This window comes from Neopsephotus bourkii, unplaced genomic scaffold (assembly GCF_033783945.1).
Source record: "Neopsephotus bourkii isolate Nb327-2 ecotype Australia unplaced genomic scaffold, CSIRO-AGI_Nbou_v1 NB_846, whole genome shotgun sequence".
Classification (NCBI taxonomy): Eukaryota; Metazoa; Chordata; class Aves; order Psittaciformes; family Psittacidae; genus Neopsephotus; species Neopsephotus bourkii.
Window position 1 is genome coordinate 2955880 of NW_026901342.1, and position 20630 is coordinate 2976509.

The 20630-nt window shown below is 42.7% G+C and overlaps 1 protein-coding gene across 5 annotated transcripts; it reads right to left on the minus strand.

Moving 5' to 3' along the window:
• Window positions 1–1024: 1024 nt before the first annotated feature.
• TGIF1 (TGFB induced factor homeobox 1) lies at window positions 1025–11868 on the minus strand. Of its 5 annotated transcripts, none has more exons than XM_061356378.1 (3): window positions 11746–11868; window positions 3410–3636; window positions 1025–2091 (listed from the first exon to the last, which is right to left on the minus strand). In XM_061356378.1, exons 2-3 carry the CDS (start codon window positions 3590–3592, stop codon window positions 1525–1527), a joined length of 750 nt encoding a protein of 249 aa, XP_061212362.1. In that variant the 5' UTR covers window positions 3593–3636; window positions 11746–11868; the 3' UTR covers window positions 1025–1524. The 5 variants fall into 5 exon arrangements, with proteins under 5 accessions (XP_061212362.1, XP_061212361.1, XP_061212360.1 ...); XM_061356377.1 differs by lacking the exon at window positions 11746–11868 and adding an exon at window positions 10767–10925; XM_061356376.1 differs by lacking the exon at window positions 11746–11868 and adding an exon at window positions 10261–10690.
• Window positions 11869–20630: the final 8762 nt, after the last annotated feature.

The window sequence follows — 20630 nt, forward strand, 5'->3', positions numbered from 1 at the left end:
AAGAAAGGCAGAAGTTCAGTAGAATTCCAGAGTACTCCAGAAAAAAAATAATCTTTCCACTACAAAAGTCTGTAGTTTGTTCCACTACAAAAAAAGGCCACAGCAAAACAAAATGCATATGCATTGCAGCCTTCTACTCATAATGATACCCTTACACTCATCAGCTCTCCTCCTGCACAAAGCCCTCTCCCAGCCTCCCAGACAACTGGTTTGTTTTTAAGGATTAGCCAGAACTGATTTTTTTCCCCTTGAGGTCTCTTATTTCACTGTTGTTGGAAGGACAAGGGTAAGTGACTGACATTCAAGTAAGTTGAGATGTGATCTGCAAGTCTTCACATTACTTAGTAATAATATTGATAGCCAAGTCTTTTTCTGAAGGGTAACTTTAGATTCTGTTGTCCAAAATACATCCCAAAACAAGAGGAATCTCTTTGAAATCTTAGTCAACCACCCATTTAAGCATCTCATCAAGACCTGGCTCCCAAAACTCAGGATTTCAACTCAGTACAGTCTCTTCTATTTCAGTCTACTAGAATTACTGAGTCAAAACCTTATTATTGATAGTCCAAGGATAAGAGTGGGAGCCCTTGCCCTGCCCTAAAAATCTGTCATTAGCGATGTCGAGGAGCTGCATCACAAAGACGCTTGCTCCAAACCCCCTTTTGGCCTTCCCATTTAATCTTCAGAACTTCCCCACATCTCCCAACCCTAAGGTATTTCTAGGAACTAAAACATGAAAACTTAGAGAGGCCTAAGATATCCCCTTGGAATTTAATGAGCGATGCCAACACAGTTCCCTTTGGCCCCTTTAGAAAAAATTCAACACAGTAGAACACACTCAGGTACTTCTGTCCCACTTTCCTGCATTCCTTTAAATACCTGGTTAACAATAACTGCTAGTGCAGCTCTGGTAAAACCAAAGCCAGTATGAGCTCAAAAATATTTATCACTTCCATTTATTTCAAAAGTACAACTGTGTTTTCTGCAAAGCTCATATTCAACAAAATAACTCTGTAGGCATCCATTTGTAAAGAAAATATTTTATTACATTATGGGAAAAAAAGCATAATCATCCAAGTTCATATTGTTAAAAAAATTGAAAATTTATTTTAAACAGCATGTCGGTATATTCTGTTCCACATGGGAATGATAAGAAGACTCTATATCATTACTAGATATTGCACAGTCTGAAAGAAAAAACAAATCACATGATCTTGGGAACTATCTCACATTATGAAAAACCTATGAAGAAAACATTAAGAACAAAACAAAAAAAACAAAACCAACACACAGTCCTTTCTTCTACAGTAGCTTTAAGTTTATAATTCTTGGAATGACCATATTCCACTGAAAACCAACTCAGTGACAGGAAGCTTCATTTCAGCAATCCCTTGTGCAAATAAGATTAATAAAAAAAATAATAATAATGCTGTGAAGTCTTTTGATATCATGTGGGTGGTAATAACCACACAGCTGTTAGATCCCTGCCTGGAAAAACAAAATGGGAAGGAGAACAGAGGGGATTTAAGCCATAAGTTTTGCCTGCAACTCCATCTCTGCCGCCCTTTTGAGTGCAACATCCACCAGTAGCTGAAATCCGCTAAAATCCTGGTTAAGGTCTGGTGGGGTTGGAGGAGGAGTGTTAAAGAGCCCACTTTGTGCATTCGCACCAGGTCCCAGTTTAGATGCGTCCTCATGGTAGGAGAGGGGGTTGTCTGTGAAGCTGTTGGTGGGGGGCTGCTGCAGGTCTGTGGTCTGGCCTACATCAGCTGGCTGGCAAAAGTGGAAAGGGGCATCTTTCAATGCAGTCACAGTCGTGTGGCAAATCACCGATGGCCGAGCCAGGACTGATCCTGGGGAAGCTGGCTTGGAAGAGGAGATAGTCTTGCCAAGCGGTGCTGCAGAGGGAAGGAAGGCAGTCTCCTCCAGCAGGGGAATGTAGTTCTTTGTGCTGATGGAAGACTCTATCAGGCCACCCTCGGGGAGCTTGGTCCCTCGCCGTGAGATAGTGAACTGATTTGGGTCTTTGCCATCCTTCCTCAGCATGTCAGGTAGAAGCCTGCGGCGTGCATTGATAAACCAGTTGCAGACCTGGGAATATAATGACATCTTAATTTCTATCTTCATTCATTTCCAACTATGTGCCATTAGAATAGTTGGATAAGATTAATGAATCCCTCCAAGCAGTTTCCTTAACTGCAGAACAAAAGAGAGGCCTACTGACAAGTTCTGACACGCCTGGCAAAAGCCCTTCCCTTGTCCCAGCTCTACCGCTGGCTCCCCACTCCTGTTACAGAAAGCCTGGGGACATCTGGAGACTTCTAACCTGAAATAGAGGGTTTAGCTTTTAACTCTGTGCACACACATTAACCTATTGGCTATTGTTCCCTATGCTTAGGTTAATTAACAACAGGAAAACATTTTCTCTCTGAAGAGAGTCACTCCTCCCACAAACAGTTACTGATTTTCCTTGTTCAACTGACTGTGTCGACAGACATAACATGAATTACCTCATTTAAGTTTGTCCTTGTTTAAATATCAAACCAGTTTCCTGGCCAATACAGGATAGTTTATAGTTTAACGTCTTTTTTTCTGTTTACTACATAAAGGAAGTTTTATGATGTTACACTAAGAAAATCTTACTTTATAGCCAATTACAAAATTTGTACTAAAGAAATCATCTGGAAAAATAAAACTCAGAACTCAGCAGGAGCATATTTGTATTTAGCACCTCGCAAAAACCAAACCAGGGTCAACCCAAGTTTTCATGCAGCCACCTTCCCAAGAGGTGGGAAGCAGCAACTGTCAACAGCTATTCCACCAAAGGTCATCACAGAAGGCAAGAATGATGCATCCAAGGGACCCTGCAGCTGTTAGTGGTATCCCAGGATAAGAATCCAAACTAACCACACAAAAGTCTCATCATACCTATACTAACACAGGTTTCTCCACTAATGTTAATGGAAGTCATCAGATATGTAATAATGTACGTACATGTTCTGCAGAAACAAGTCTCAAGTTGCAGTTTTAGTAGTGAGGAATTCTAGGTTAAGTGGCGAATCTATCACCATAAAACCTGTTGACAAGTAAATACCTACCACCTTCTCACAATAATTTCCTTTATACAGACACTTTGTGTCTTTTGGGGCCCAATTCTGCACAAGTTAGCATGCACGTTCAAATTCATGACTGACTGTTCTCCCAGAGAAGTAATTTTACCCTAGTAAACAAAAGATCATCATAACACACAACTGATTTGTGTTTCTCCCTAGAATTGCCATCAGAATGAGAGCGAGTAACAAGAAGAAAGAAAATCTCACATGCAGTGTAAACATTTGCAATAGTGACTAGACCACAGGTAAATTAAGAAAACAACTCCTTGTGAAGCCAGTACTGCTATTTTTAATACCTGTAGTGTGGAAAGGTGTGTTTGCCGGGACAACAGGGCTTTTTCTTGCTCTGAAGGATAAGCATTGTATCGGTGCTCATACAGCCAGTCCCGAAGAATCTGCACAGATTCCTTGGGCAGGTTGCCACGTCTTCTCCGCTTGCCTGAGCCAGCAGATGAGGAAAGATCCAACGGGACATCCATAGTGTCATCATCCTCCGTTTCACTGCCCGATATTGCAACTACACCTACAATTACAAGACAAGAACAATCAGCCGTCTAAATCGGTAAACTACTTAGCTCTAGCATTCTGTGGTTCTCACATTTTTATTACATTAACTGTCTTTACTATGAATCATGATATGTATAGCCTCCTATATAAGATTTGTCCTGCAGCGTTAACTTGACAAGCTGTAGCTTTTCTGTCAGTTGAACAAAAAGTAGCACCAATGCTCTGTTCCTAAAGGAATTCTTCTCTTCAAACCCTCATTTTCTTGCTCCCCTAGCAACCTTTTATCTGCTGCATGTTATCAGATAGCTTCTATCTAATACCAACACTGTCCAAATTTGCTTGCTATGGTATGTATCCGACACTTTTCTTAAAGGATAACTATCCAGCTGCTGGGCAAAAGGTCAATAAGCAAGAACTTAAAACAACCAACTCAAGCAATGGGTTATTTAATTTCTTCTTAACATGCTGATGCTTCCCTCCTGGGAAAGACAGCTTGAAGATTTCGTATATTTACAGCTCATTCAAAATATACGAATAAAAACTAATGGCTCAAAAAAAGAATAAAGGGGGAAATCGTGCCTGCCCCTACCAGGGTGGATTTTCACTTAGAAAGGAAACAAAAAGTGTAGGCAAATAAAAGAATCAGTTGTTTAAGAGTCCATCAGTTGACTGGGAGATTAACTTAATTAATGTTTGAGTGGGCTGGTTTGTTTCTTTAAGTACCATTTTGCATCCTGATTATTTTTTCAACTTCATGGTTTTCATCTGGTATTTTAATCTGTGGAAATGTGTGTTCTGTGCTACACTTACTACAAAGGCTCCAGATTTACAAGTTAACTACGTATCTTTCCTTCAACACAAAGCAAAGAACAGATTTTAGAATTTGATTATCCCCCCTTTATATATACACCACACAACTAGTAACATCAAGCTATGGTATGTAATTATGACAAACAAAAGTACAGTCAGGAAGACTACAATTCTACTTCTTTGGTAGGATATACAAGTAGTACTGCACAATACAAAGAAAACCATACTTTAAATACTCACCAGGTTAAGCTTACCAGAAATGTTAGCAATCTGACAAACTATATGTCAGCCCAAGTAAGATACCACCCATTTTCGAACAGTAGAATACTAAATTCAATTGAAATTATACTGGTTTTCATAAGCCCTTTCTAAAAACTATGTAAGGAAAACAAGCCCTTAATCTGTGTTTCGAACTTAGACTGGGGTTTGGGGGTGGAGGAAACCTGCTCATTCATAACATCGAAACTAAATACCTTAACAGTAAAAGCAAGTTAAATGTCAAAAGTAATTGTTTTATGTAGGCAACCCACCCATAATTCAAAAATCCTGTTTAAAGAAACAAAGTCAGCTTTGAAATAAAAGAAACATGCCCATGAAAATATGAAACTATATAAAGCTATAATTATATCCATAAGCAAAGAAGCAGAAGGAATTAATGCCATTTAAGAAAAAAAAACCCACAACCAAACAACCCCCCTAAAAAAACCCAAACTCAAAAACCAAACCAAAACACAAAGGTGTGAGTCTGCAAGCTTTACTTAATACTTGGGGGATGGGGAGTGGAGCGGAGGAGGACCTTTCCCCACACATGTAAACTTTAGCGAAAGATGACACGGGGAATTATTCTTTCCTTCCCCTATTTACGAATAGTGCCAACATCCTTAAATGCAGCTTAAACTGTCCAAATTTCAATGCACATTTTTGGTAGGCAAGCATTCCCAGCAGGATCATCAATCTGCAATTTGTCTGGCATAGTTACTTCAGTAACTTACTTAGTATTGTTTTCATTCTCCCAACTGCTGATTTATGTAACCGACAAACACCAAACTGACATACCAAATTTTTCCAGTGATGATTAGCTACATAAATTATCCAGTCACGGAACAGGAACAATAGCACAATATTTAAGTAGCCAACACAAGATAAACTCTGAATTATGTAAACAGGTTTTTAACTCATGTAGAAAGTATGTCAAGTTTACTTTAAAATGATTCTGAGCAAACCACTTTGTATTTGTCATAGCTTCACAGAAAGTGTTGTCATGCCTGCAACCTAACCTGAGAACATGCCTTGCACAATGGGCTCCTGGAGCCATGCAGAGCACTTCTTGGAACAAAGATCCTGCACAGACAACATGACGGCTCTGCAAAGGAGCTCATCCCTTTTAAATTGAACTTTAAAACTAGCTAAAACTAGCCTACACTGTTCAGACAAATGTTTTCAAGTGCAGTGTTTCTTGTTCGTCAGAAACCGTATGTGTTGCAGCACTTCAGTGGGTTGGGTTTTTTGTTTGTTTTTAAGTATAATAAGCAGCAAGTCAGGACTTTGGAAAACAGGGAGAGGCCAACAGCAAGGGCTGGAAATAAGAGGGAAGAGAAGCCAAAGAAGCTTCTCCTATGAGAAAGTTCGGTGTCTAACGCTTTGAGAGCCATGTTTAAGCAGCATAACAAAAAAAACACTCCAGGCACACACCACCCTGTCTGGGGTAACTTCTCCAAGATCTAGCCCACAGCTAAAAGACTCCACAGACATCTCTCTGAATTTGAGAAAACTGATTTGACAGGCACAACTTCTAGAACTGCTGCTCTTTTTCACTCAGAAGTGGCAAAATACTGTGTGAATGCCAGCAGCACAAAAATGTTTTTCTATTTTGCAAACAAGATCTTTTGATAAAGTAAAAGTTGCCATCTAACTGTAACCTACCTAGCAAGAAATGAGTCAACAGGAGAGCCTGCCCTTTGACCTGCTCACTTAGTGTGTTATATTAATTGACACAGTAAGTTAGTGACACAAAGCAGGTTTTGGCTAAGCAGGAAACTCAGTGTAGTACAACTTCTCCTCATTTAAATGAGCTCATTTAAATAGATCATCAGCCCTGTGAACTTGCGGGAGATCTGGCACGGTACAGAATGAGCAGCAACAGGAAGTCATGACTAGAAATCTCGCACTACCTCAGCTGATATATTTTTTACTGGAGCAGGAGCCACGTTGTTGCTGTCAAGGCTCTGTTTTCATTAAAGCATTTCTGCTGATCACAACCCAGCTTTGTTTTTCTGTCTTGTTAGTAATCAGGCTATTTGCTGCTGGTTTCCTGTTTTAACAGGGCCCAACTGAAAAGGCTTCTGGCCAGGCTCCACGACTGGACCATCGGCTTACTGTTATTTACACCCAGAATAAAGGCTTGTGGACATAACGTGTAGCCCCAGCTGACCTACTGATTTATTTTGTCTTAATAGCAGGCTAGCATCAGGTTATTTTTTATTAAATGTATTATGGAGAAAACAAACAGAAAAACTGCTTTTACAGGACCAAATTAAGCACCACAAGTTAATTTGCAGAGGTCTGGGAAACAATACAAAATCCCAGTTCTCCATTCCTGCTCTCTCAGATGAGCAGTCCATGCTGTTAATGACCCAAGAACTACATGATCAGCATCCCTTCTTTATAAATTACTTTATCCTCCTGGCTTCCAGCTGAAGTCATATACATGATTGAATGTGCTGTTGCATTGTATCACAGCCCAAAGACTTTACAGGTGCTCCTGTAATCAGCTCAGGGAAGATTACACCTAGGATCTCGAGTCTAGGCTCAACACCCAACCGTTAACAACTTGAAACAACTCGAGTAGAAGTAGAGCGCAGTGATGACTAAAGCTGATTTCAAAATAATCTACTGCTGCTTAAAATGACATGCTGAAATACTTTGAGGAGGAGGACAAAGTATTTGGAGAGGCTGAGACAAATGAAATAGAAGTTAAGCAAATGAAAAAAAATTTAGGCAGAGTATCAGGAAAAAACCCCAACAACTATCCTATTGTGTCGAGGAAGAGCTTCACAGAGGAAGTGGCAGAATCCAATTATTATTCGAAACAGGACAAAGTATACCACAAGGAACAATCTCTGCCCTCCAAAGAGTGGATGGACAAAAATCACCTATGGAAAACCTCCCACCCCCTTAGGGTTCTCTGAATTTCTTAAGCACAGATAAACAAAGCCAGTTCCCATCTAAGGCCCCAATCCTGTTGTAACCAAGTTCAGTAGGATTCCTCACATGTATAAACTTGAGCACATGCCTGTGTCTTTGCGAGACTGTATTCTAGATCAGCTAATTAACAAGTATGATTGCTATCACGTTATTATTTGTAAATGAAACTCTCCACAAGAGTCCTCAGGGTTTTAATACACAGCCTGTTAGGACAAAAAAAAAAAAAAAAAAAGGAAAATAAGCCCCACGACAAAAACACCCCCCAAACAATAACAAAATCCCACACACAAACAAAATACCTAACTAAAGTTTAATGTGAATTTAAAATCCAACAACAAAAATAAATTAGCCTAGAATTACTCATAAGTAACCAAGACCTACAAAGCTACAAGGATGCAAAAGGGAATTTCCACATTATTAAAAAAAAAAAAAAAAAAGAAAAAAAGAAAAAAGGCCAAGCAACTTTTTCCTCTTAAGTTTCAGATTTGAGGAACCAGCTTATTTGTTTTCCTCTGCGTTTCACAGCTTACGCTCTATCACTTCTAAAGCGGCCAGATTTGACTGTGCAATACTTTTTTCCTTCCCCCCGCCCCCCGCCTGTCCTCCCCCTTGAAACGAGACTTTTATAGGAGTGTAAGCAAGAAAGCTCTAACAAAGTCACTCTTTGAAACTTCTTGAATGTGCCTCAAATGCCAGGAGGTCACAAATAACTACAAGCCCAACCTTTAATAAAACAAAGGCACCCTAGCCGTAACATCTTTCTAAAAGTTTTGGTCTTTGTCTCCTCACCTTTTAATTTCTGCCACGCAAACCCCAGGCCCATGGCCCCTCTCAACAGTTCTCCCTCCTGCCTGTCACCTTTCATTGTTTCCATTGTTTCAGCCCAGGACTTGCAATCCTCAAAGCAGATCTCTCCCTCTCTCACACAGAGATACACACACAAAGCCCTCCACATGCATACCTAGAAACTACGTCAGCGTTTTTCGCAGGCATTTATTTCGGCGGGGGGAGGGGGGCTGGTAAGAACAACAGTTGAAAGTGCGGAGAGTTTGGTATTTCACCAACCAGCAGCTGCCCTCGGGGAAAGAAGTCTGAACAATGGAAGCAACAGCAGACAGGAAACCAGCTCACCACTGCTGTGCAAATAGGGAGCATAGGAATGTCCTAAAAATAACTGGGCTAAATTAATTCACTGAAACCAAGAAAAAAATCAGTAAAATCCCAACCAAACCCTCCTGCTAGCAACAGGGTTAACAATCTCAGCCCGCCTCGGGCGAATGGAGGGTTCCGGAGCTCCTGCGGTTCGTGTCTCCAGGCACAGCAGCCCCACACTACCATCCCGGACAGGCACCCGGCTCCTGTCCTGCAGGAGCTCCGCTCGCGCCAGTTATCACCCGCTCCTTAAACTTCGTTTTTGTGGCTTAATTCCCTTTGTGTGTTCGCCTCTCTGCTGAACGGCGCTTCAAAAACTTCTTAAGAGGGTCTACAAACCGTACTAGTACACCGATGTTTCCAACAGCCCTATGATTTCACGAACTGTAAATGCATTAACTGCTGTAAGGATACTAACAATGAGCTAGGCTGCTCTACTATAGAGCCGCAGGAATGCGTAGTAGGGCAGAAACAGAACTCTGGAGTACTGAACATGCGCACTGCTCCCCTCTAACCCTCCACTTCGGGTAATTTAATGGTCTTCGAATACAAAACACCCTTCGTCCCACACTACCGGCTGGCAAATCGCAACTGAAGAGACACTGCGTTGCTATAAACTTTCCAGCCAGCGCAGACGTGTTAAACCTGAAAGCACGTTCCGCGCCTTTGTGGCCAAGCTCTAATTTAAAGACACTTAAAGCACCACAAGCATAATGAACAACAATCCTCTAACTGTAAAGTTTGTCTGATTGAAAATTAACACAAAGAAAACTTAAAAAGCCTTGGCTTTATGAGGAAAAAACAAGTCTTTCTCCTTTTAACCCTACCTGTACCGAAACTTTTGTTTTTGTTTCTCTTTTCCCCATTTAAAGGAATGAAAAGGCAGTAACTTCCAGTAAAACACCGCAGCCGAGGGTGCGGATGGGGTCTGGTACCCTCAGGCTGAACCCCACCGCCGGCCCCCAGACCCACGCTGCCATGAACAAAGAGCTGCCGGGCGCCGACAGGTCCCGGTGCTAAGAGTTGAGGACGGCACCGCATCCCTCACACCCAAGTTGGAAAAAATGACCCGCACCTTCGTTCCCCCATTGCCGGACGGCGGGCTTGGAGCATTTAAGCGACAGAAAGCGTTTTAATGGAGAGGATATCGGCGAAGGGAACGAAAACAAAACTTCGCGGAGGCAAAAGGCAGGCGGCTGAACATGTTTTTGACAGGGAGCCAGCGGCGCGGAGAGGCGGCCGCCTCCAAACAACAGCCCCGCATGTTTTGTCTGGGAGCGAAGCATCCACTGCCATCTTCTACGGGAGCTCGGCCAAGGGTAGGGGGTACCACTGGGGTAAAAACGGCCGAGAGGGAAAACAGGCTCCGTCTAGCTTGGCAATGCCCCCCCCCCCTTTCACCTCCATCCCCGAAACCCGTCCCCGCAAGAGACCCCGCTCTCTCTGGCTGCCGAGCACGCCGCACCACCGCTACCTTTTTTACTTTTCATCTTGATCGCGGGGACCGCCGGACACTCAGCACACTGACCCAAGTTTCTCTCCCTTTGCCGGACGCCGCTCCCCCTTTAAACTCGGCACGGAGGAGGAGAAAGACGACGACGAAGGAAGAAGAAGAAACACCGCAGCGGAGCCAGGCACCCAGTCCAGGGCCGTGCTGCTGTCACCAGCAGCCTCAGGGCTCTGCCTCCCCGGGGGTTTTCTGGTGCGGCCGCTGCCGGGGTGGGCTTTCCTTCTCCCGTCCCTTTGTTCCCTTCTGCTGGCTACTGGCCCCGGCTTGTTAAAGTGAGGAAAAGCACAGGAGGAAAAGGTACACAACGCCCGCCCTCCCCCTCCTCCCCGCAGCGAGTACGGGAGAGTAACCGAGCGCTGCACTGGCACTCGCGGCTGCCTCCTCCTCCTCCTTTCTCCTCCCCTCCCGGGCTGCTGTGGCTCTGTCAGACGGCAGGGGAGGGACGGGCCGGGGAGGGGGGGGAAACGTACCCGCTTGCTCATGCACACACAAGAGCACTCCGTGCCTCTCGCTCCCTCGCCTTTCTTCCAGTCAGACGTTTGATCATTAAACTGGAAGGAGAAGGGGGCGGGGGAGGGAGATTTTGACAGCTGCCCTTGACTAGCCTCCTCCTGTTGCTGCCGGACGAACCACCCACTCCTTCGCCTGAATAAAGAGAAGAAAAAGAGGACAGTAGCGCAGAAGAAGCTTTCCAAAGACGAGCGGCCCCGCTGGCTCCCCTACCCAGTACCCCCTCAGGGCCCTGGCGGCCGGTGCTTCGCACCCCACCCGCAATCCCCCGATGGCACCGAACGAGCCCCGTCCTTCTGGCGGTGGCCTGCTTCTCCCGCGGGGAAGGCGAGCCCCGTTTCTGGGGTTATTTATACATCAGCTCGTAAAGCTTGTTTTTCCTCCCCTCAAGCTCCCAGCCCGGTGGATGTTGCTGTGACACATGCTCGTAGCTGTGAAAGCGAACACCCTCCCATCCTGACTCGTCCCTAAGAGGCGAGCACGCGTTGCAGCAACAGTTTATTTTCCTCCGGGATGGGAAACGCGGGGCCGGCGAGTCGAGCTCCCCCGCCCCAGCAAAGGGGAGATACGAGGGGGGACCCTTCGGCGCCGGGCTCGGACTTCAAAGTGCCGAGCTCTGGGCTGACTGGTGACACGGGAAGGTTTCGGCATGGAAAGGAAAACAAACTGCCGTGCCCCACAAACGCGTTTGTATCGGTCCCACACCGCCACGTGCTGGGCCGTTGGCGGGCGAGTAGGAGCTCGGAGTGGGGGGGGGAAAGCAAGCAAACGCTTTAAACGGCTGATGAAATAATGAATCCCTACGGCAGTGCAGAGCTCCCTCCTTCCTTCCTTCCTTCCCCCGCCCTCCCGCTCTGGCGGCGCGGGCATCCACACAAACGCGCATTCACAGCCAAACGGGAAGCAACAGCATTTTAACAGACCCTTCCCCCCCAGTACCTTGTAACTATTTTTATGTGCCGCAATTACCGCGACCTTGCTGGAGATAAAACAGCTGTTACGTCCTGAAAGGGGAACGGGGGGGGGGGGGGGGGGTAGCGGCTGGCGCGTCACGTCAGTTGACAAGGCCCCGGTGTGGGGCCGCCGGCTAGGTTGTGTTAGGGCTGTCGGTTGCTGTGGTGGGCGCCGCGGGCCCACGCTGAGCTGAGGCGAGGTGGTGTTCCGCGCGGCGCTGAACTGAGCGCCCGCCGGCGGCAGCGCGAGCCGGGCCGTTACTGGCCGGCCAACCGCCCCCCGTGGGGTTGAGGTAGGCGAGCGCACTCGCCCGCCCTTCCTCCCTCACGGGCCACCTTCCCGCCGCGTTGCCGGCGGCGGCCCTTCGATTGTGTCCCGTTCGGTTCGCGCCTGTGCAGCTGTGAGGGACAAGCTGGCGAAGGGCGGGTGTTTTTAACGTGACAAGAAGCTAGCCGTGTCTCTGGGGGACGGGTGACTCAGGGGTGGTGGGTGTGCGCACACGCTGCCGTGTTTTGTCGAGGGTTTCTTCCCTGGTTTGTTGTTTACAGTCCTAGTGCCCAGCTGCGAGGGCTGACTTTTCCAGCGGGGCCCTTGAGTGTTCAGACACGGTCACGGGGGGGAAAAAAAAAAAAAAAAAAAAAAAAAAAGAAACGTAGTTACGGGAAGTTGACAAAAAGCACGTTAAGAGTTTGAAGAGATTTCCCTTTCTCCACACCGCCCGAACTGCCTCACGCTTGCTCGTTGTCCTAGGGACTGCTGGCAGATGGGGAAACAAACTCACTCTCCACTCCCCGCTTTCTTTTTTATTTCCTATTTGTTTGGTTTGTAGGTTGGTTTGAGTTGAGGATTTTTGCTTGATTTTGGCAAGATCACTTTTATGAGAGGAAAAAAAAATTTAATACTGAGACTAAGCCCGCTTTTAAAAGTGTTAGAAACAGCCTTTCTAGCTCTGTTGGAATGTGGGTTCCTAGGAATTGAGTTCTCAAGGGACGATAGGAGAACACTGATTTTGACTTAAAGTGGCAGTTTCAGCTAGGAGGAGCAGCCAGTGGGTCACTGTGTGTTCATGTGTAGCTCCCCAGGTACAAAAGGCACAGAGCCGCTTTCTTCAGCCGACATTCTTCATGGATTTGGGTACGGAGGGGCGTGTCCATAGTTGGGACCACTGGGGAGAACAGAAAGTGGGACTGGGCAGCACGCCTTTCAGTTGTTGCCTGGGACAGTAGCACGGGTCTGCCTACAAATTCTGTCACTCGAAGACTGATGTGTTTGAGGTGCTAAGATACATACGGTTTGCAAAAATGTGGGAAGGGTGAAAGAAAACCCCTGCAACCTTCTTTACCGGTTGGAGTTGTCTCAGGTGTGCTGAGGCTTTCACCATTTTGTGAAACCCTCAACACACCTGAAACAAATTTGCATCTGAGGAGCACAGGTGATGCTCCTTAGGAAATATCTTAGGTTTAGTACACTAAACTTTAGCCTAGGCATATAAAACCCTTATAAGCTAATAACAGTTTATAGTATTAGATCTAGAAATTTTCCTTCTGGATGAAAATTAGAGTATCATATGGGTTTGGATGTGGTAGAGTTTTCACTGACCACTACCTTGAACTAAGTTCCAGCTTCAAAGCTGAGAAGACATGGTCCTTAAGGAGTCAATTTATTGCTATATGTGAAAATACCTAGAAAATACATAGACTGAAGTGTATAATCTGCTTTAAGTTATTTTAAGTATGACAAGGAACCTTACTGATCTCAATTCTAAGGAACAGAGCAACTTGATTTTTAGAATGAGTGCAGTAAGACGGTGGCCCATAAGTTGTGGTGGGTGTTGGTATGAGCTATTGCTTGTAGGCAAAAATAGGTGGTATGGAAGGTGATACATAACTTTCCACAGTTTTTCTTTTCCCTTGGCATGCTGGTGAAGCTGTGTTTCTTAGTATTATCTGATCTGCTGGAGCTGCATCATCAGCACTAATAATCGTATCTCACAAGCAGCTCACGCTGCTCACTGAGCAACTTCGGTATCTGTGCAGCTCCTTGGGTAAGTAGTGGTATACACACGCATCAAGATGCATCTGTGCCAACAGGTTTGAACAGATTGGTTTAGTCAGAGCAAGTTCAGCTCTGTCTGGAACCTATCTGCGTAGACATGCTGTTAAGTATTTGTAAAACTGGATTGCAAAAAGTGAGAGTAATAAAATTGGAGGGACTAGATTTTGAATTGCTTGATGATTGTTCATATCATAGGTTTATTAGTGTTCTGTTTTTCTGTCCTGTCATGCTGCCATGTATGACATCTTGCACAAGTAATTTCATGTTTCTTACAAGTGCTTTGCTTTAAGATGCTGGGATCATGTTTGTCTAGCTATTACTAACGTCTCCAAAGCCATGTTTTTAGCATAGAAATTGTTAAAGGAAGTACTCTGGAAAATTAAGACCTGAGCGTCTCAGGCCTGTGGGTGTTTGTTATACTGTTTGTTCCAGTTTCCTATTTATAAACTGCAGAGTATATCTCCCCCTCTGCACTTTAATAGGATATTATGAAAATAAAGTCATTGGTATTTGTGGAGCACTCAAATGCCATTGAAATGTTTCTGAGAAAATGTATTCCTTTATATTCACGACAAAATTAAGCAGCATGCAGAAAATTAAGCAGGTCATACCTTCAGCAGTGAGAATAAAGCAGTGTAACAAATAACCAGTTTTCCAGTGGAAAAAATCTGTCCTATGCGTGAAAAAACAGGAATTGCTACTGTGGGTTACAGTCATTCTTCACCTGTTCTTATCAATGTTGTTGACTAGTTTCAGATGTGTCTGAGGAAAAGGAGAGGCTATAGAAGGCAGATGTGAGGTAATACTATCCCACAGGTGTCCCATCCAAATCTTAAATAGCTGAATACAAGCACTGGAGCAATAGTTAAATATAACTTCGAATTTTGTGACTGAGATATCTGGGTGGTCTTTATACTGGTATAAAAGTCTAATATCTCTGCAGCATTAAAACCCTGTAATGGTAGTCAGTTGCAGAGTACCATGGCGAGTTGTGAGTTACATAAAAATGCATCTTTAGATTTTTTTCTTATGTATTTATGTCATTGACTATCCTCTTGTGTTTTGACACAATGGAAACAAGTTCCTATTTCCTGCTTTCTCTGTACCATTCATTATTTTATATACTTCCATCGTGTTTGCTTTCTGAGGTAAAATTTTTCACTCTTTTCAATCTCTCTTCCTATGAGAATTATTTTCAGCTTTTGATCATTGCCTTGCTTCTCTCTCAGGTCTATTTAGTTCTACAATATTCAATTTTTCAGCAAAGGTGACTTATGCTGCATGCAGTATTCCAAGCAAGGTTATACCTCTGATTACAATATGTATGTATTTGATATTACTCCCTGACCTATTTCTTACGGAATCCAGCATGTTAGGCTTTATCTTTTGCTGCTGCTACATACTGAGCACAGGGCTCTATCGACTTTGGAGGTTATATAGCTTGTTTGAAGTTTGTCTTGTGCACAGTTGAATCTCAGTGCCGAATGTCTTTTGTCATTGCACTGTTCATTCATTTAACAGAAGTCATACTGAAGTCACTCACAAATCCTCCTTTTCCCAAATATGTTTTTCATAGCTTCAGACTCTGGCACCTCACTATTCTTCACCTGGCCCTATTTCTTCCTTTCTTGGTGGTCTGAGCTAATGTATTAAAGAACACTGTCCTGAGCATAAGGCCTGGATGAACCATGCTGTTAACCTTTTCATCGTAATAAAAACCAGCTTTGATTCTCTTGCTTGAACCAAATACTAATTCATCACAATAATTTGCTTTTTTTGCCCTAGCATCTTACTTGTTTCTCCAGTAGCTCTTTGCATGGAATCTTGTCAAATACCCTTTGGAAATCTAAATAAATTATGCCGACCAGCTGGGCTCCCATATTTGGATTTCACGTTTCCCTTGCAAAAAGGATAAATCAAAGTCATGAAAACAATCCTAAGATTTCAAAAGTTCTACATGAGAGACTTTGCAACTAGAACATACTTTTCACTTTTTTTTTTTTTTATATAGGTATTCTTGTGGTTATTAATGATCAAACAAGAACAAAAGCCCCAGGAATTCTTTATGGAGAGCTTCTCTCTGGTATAGCATCAGGTTTACAAGCTTTTCATTCTCAGCATAGACTTTAGTGTGATCTCTAAGAGGCAGCAGTTAGCATTCCTGATGAGGATCAGCTGCTGGAGTGCTCTGTACTTGCTGCTGTAGTTTTCGGGCATTTACTGGCAAAGGGGAGTTACGGCTTCTTTAGCAGGTTCTAGTCCAGTCTTTCTCTGGGGCCTCCTTCGGCTCTTCCCTGTGCCAGCCCATGCTGCCTCAGCTTCACATGGTCATGCCCACATCTGTGCCTCTGTATAAGCCTATAGAAAGATAATATTCTGATTACTGTAGGGACAACTTAAGTACATACAGTAATGTTAGCTATTAGAAGACAATGTATAAACTTTGTAAGTGACGTAATCACACACTGAGACTAAAAGCTGTACAGCTACTCTGGGGAGTTACTTATGAAACCTGCATTAATGTAAAAGCAATTTCTTTGTAGCTTTAAGTCAGATCACTGTGTAAAATTAAAAAAAGTGAATTGTAGGTTTAATCTTGCTTGGAGTAATAGTGTTCACTTTCAGGTTTGGACTTAAAAGTTTGACAAGGAACGGACCTTGTATTCCTTCCACTTATTCAGAAATTATAATTTTTGTCCACCACAGGCACATCTCATAACGGCTTTGTCCTCTTGCCTTGGAGGTGGGGCTTTGGCTCTCTTTTCCTTTGTGGCATGCAAGTGAGCATATCAAAATCAGCATGACAAATGGCATGACAGTCTCAGCTTAGCTCAAGAACTTGGGGCATGCAAGGAAACAGATCCCTCTTTCCTGAAATTTGAAACTATGGGCACAGTTTTGCAATTTGTGCAATCTGTAGCACTTATCTGTAAGAAGTTAAGCAAGTAAAGCGGGTATGGCTGACAAAAAAATATGTGGGTTTAGGGATTTTTTGTTTGGTTTTTTTAATAGTGGGATGACTAACTTGTTTTAACCACAGACTGGTTAGTGCATAGCAAGGGCGAGGTGGGAGGTTTACTGCAGGTTCCCTAAGCAAGAGTGACCTCGCTTATCTGACCTTGTCTAACTAAATACTGAAATGTCTATCTCCACTTAAGTTTTTGCATCAGCAAACTGTATCTAGCTATACAAAAATCACTGTATAAATGAACAACGACAAAACAAAAGTCTAAGAGATGTTTACACTTGATAGCTGATCTATTTTCAGGGCAGAATGTTAATTTAAAATGAAATAACTCTTCATAAAGTCTGAGCACTTTTATTCTGTTTAATGTAGTCTACTCTAAACAAAATAACTTAATAGTCAGCCAAGTATTTCCTTAGTTGAATCTATGCTAAAAGTTTGGTTTGCTTTTTATATTTAAGGAGCAGTGTCTCAAATTATTTCTGTCCTTGAAAGACATAGTTAACTTCACCTTGCAGAGGTACAAACAATGCAATCATAATGAATGAAATATACTAATTACACTAAACATTACTTGGTGTAACAGTAAATAACATATTTACTGTTTATTACTGTATGGTGAAAAACCTAACTTGGAATACTTGTTATGGATGTGAACTAAGGAAATAATGGTACCGCAGCTTAATATTTTGGAAATAGAAAGTTCTTGCTACAGACGCTCTGTCACCATTCCCTGCCATAAGGGTGGAAGGCTTGTATAGGAAATAATGCCTTTTGGGAGTGCAGATTTTCCATGCCTTTTTAGCTGAACGTAGATGTGAATGTTAGTTATTAGGTGTAACAGTACAGAAAAAAAACCTATTTGGGTCTACAATCTTACATTCAACAAAGATTGAAACGGATGTAGACTTGTTAAAAGTAGTGGGATTTTATGACTGTGTACTGAATGTAGAAAAGCATTTACTGTATGCTAAAAACTGTGTGCTGTACCTGCTCTGAATGTATGTTGGGAGTGTTATATTGAAAACTGTCAGCTTTTTATTTTCATAGGTGTTGCATCCACTTCATTATTTTTACTACTGCAATTGTTTTGTTAATCCTCAATGTTACACGATTTAAAATTAATACTTAACTTTATTCTAAGCTGGGTGTAATTTTTACATATTTAACTGCAAGCAGAATACTCTTTTCAATATTGTAGATGTTTACAGAGATTTTGAGTGACTAATCAAATTTACAGCTTTATGGCACAGCTTAATCAATTGAGCATATAAGCAGGCTATTAATGTTATCTTATTTACTAAGCATTTACGTACATACTAAGCTAAACAGATTCAGTGACTGAGAGGCAAGTGTGTAAAATTAGGGACTATGCCTTCATCTTGCAGGTGACACTGGTCAGCAGACCTTTTCACCGGGAGCCACCATGAAAAGATATTGTCTGATGATAAAGGAAGAGTTAAATTTTCACTGCTGAAAAAGGTGTGTAAGGTTTTTAAAGTGACAGGTAATGGGTGTTGGCTAACTTTCTCTAAAATCCTAGACATAGCCTGAGGCCCTAGTCTTCTCAAGGCAAATGCACCTTGTGATGATTTGGGACTGTGGCTGTCTGCAGTTATAATGTAGGGCATCAAGAAAGATTGCTGAACCTGCATGTGGCCCATCCAAGTGTGAGTATTAGGAGGCAATGAGAGTGCTACACTCTAAGAAAATCAATTTAAACGAGATTTTGTTGGTTTTAGAGAGGATCACAGGAATTGGATTGGTGCTTCTGCTCTCCCACACTGAGTACTTCTGTACTAGGAAGAATAAGTCACATGTTGGTGCTTGATTTTAAGATCCAAATCTTGAAGGTTTGCAGATAGAGGATTGAGCAGGGGAGACAAACAGGACTGCGTGCTCTGTCTTCAGTAGTGCTGATACTTCTGAGTCTGCATGGGGCTTTCTGCTTTCACTGTAGCGTGCGCTTTCTGCGTGTGATCATCAGGATATTTCTTATGAATTTTGAAGTAAAATAATGCACCCTAGAGAATTGTTGGTTTGGTTTTGTGGTGGGGATTTTTTTTGTGGTTTTGGGGTTGGGTTTTTTTTGTTTGCTTGTTTTTTTTTCGGTTGGTTGGTTTGTTGTGGTGTTTTGTTGTTTTGTTTGTTTGTTTAAACTGTGATGTGTTGGTGGAGCGTAAACTGTAACCTAGGATTATCCCCAGGATTGGAATTTTGGCACATTGCACTTAGATATGGGTATTCTGGGCAGTCCATGAGCAGCTTAAGGCAGCTAGTTTATTTTGTGAAGGCCTAAGGCAGCCTGCCACCGAGTAATCTTTCACAACGTCCAAAATGAACGTAAGGGATCATGGATCTCGAAACACAGTGACCCTATGAATATCTGTCTTGGGCACAGCATGGGACCTGTGACAACCCTTAACTGTAAATAGTGTGAGAAGCCTAAACTTACGTAAAGCAAATTACATTATGGCAGGCAGTCCCTAAAACTGTGTTATAAGCATTTGCTTTCGTGGGATTTGGGCACTTGGATGTTTTTAGAGTGTAAATACTCAAAAAAGTCCTTCATGTACATATTTTTGTGATAGTCTTTGCGATTTTAGAAGTCTTTAGGAGTCTTTAAATCAACTTTATGTAAAATAACTTTAAATAAAGTTATCTCAAAATCCAGAAATCTTGGGAGACATTCTCAGTACTACTTAGGTGCTCTGGGGCCTGCATGATTAGCTGTGTGGTAGGAGTCATAGCCAAGTCGGGGGGAGTGGGGAGGGTAACTGCCCTGGGGGCTCAGGGAAATTGTGGTTATGTAATTAGGAGACACTGAAGGTAGGAGCAGATGAGCTTGGATCCTCAGGGGAAAGTTAGTATGTAACAGCCTAAACTTTTAGTGTATTTCATGTCTTGATAAGAAGCAGTCTCTGGACACTTAAGTGAAACTAGATAAACAAGCTGTGCATCCTCATGGAGCAAACATAAATCTTTACACAGCTGTTAATCATATGTTGATCTGTTAACTATTAAGACACTAAAAACTGTTCGTCCTCCTTCCATTGCGGTTAAAAGATGTAGTAAGAGCTACCAGCCTAATACCAGCAAGTATTAGAATCTCTTGTACCTGCCCCACCTCTGTACCCATTATGAGGTGTAACAAGACCTGAGTCTGAGTCATTAGTCTCCTGGGGAGCTGGAATTTAATCACCTGGATGCTTAACAGTCTTATGTGGGATCATCAAATGGCTAAGGATCTGACTTCAACTGTTCAGAGATAAACTTCAGGTGTGGAGATATTTGATTAACTGGTTAGTCCTGAAAAGTGGAAGGAAGAAGGCTTACACCAAGTTCGAATGACTTTCAGTCTTTGTGTTGGGTTGTTTACATCTTTACAAGGTGCTAATTGTCTCTTACCTGTGTGTAATTAAGGCAGATGATTGGCATCTATTTCAGTCTCTCGCAAGTGTGTCTGCAGACACAAGATCTATGCAAGCTGCATATACTTAGGTCCTGGCTAGCATTTCTTTTCTTAAATCACATTAGTTTATGACTGAGTAACTTCCCCTTGAAGACAGAACTTTTTAGGCTTAAATGTGAAATGGAAATGTTGAAAGTTTCAAAAATCCTGTATTTTTGACTTTTTCAATGGAAAGCTAATTGATATTGAACTGATGCATGTGTTCTCACTAATTTCTCTGAAAAGAAACTGCTGCAGGTTTAATACTAGATAAATAATGTATACCTGCAATAAACTCTAGTGGATACAAAGCACTCTGTAACTGTATGCTGTCAAATTGTTCACTCATACCTATTCATGGTTAACATGTCTAATTCATGATAAAATATAGACTTGTTC

What these genes read in the sequence shown, in the direction of transcription:
- TGIF1 (XM_061356375.1), bottom strand. Translation starts at nt 10,072, where the DNA reads ATGCTTCGCTCCCAGACAAAACATGCGGGGCTGTTGTTTGGAGGCGGC. An exon ending in CCGGCAATGGGGGAACGAAG is followed by an intron (nt 3,637 to 9,861) that starts GTGCGGGTCATT and finishes TTGTAATTGTAG; the next exon opens with GTGTAGTTGCAATATCGGGC. An exon ending in CACACCTTTCCACACTACAG is followed by an intron (nt 2,092 to 3,409) that starts GTATTAAAAATA and finishes TTATATTCCCAG; the next exon opens with GTCTGCAACTGGTTTATCAA.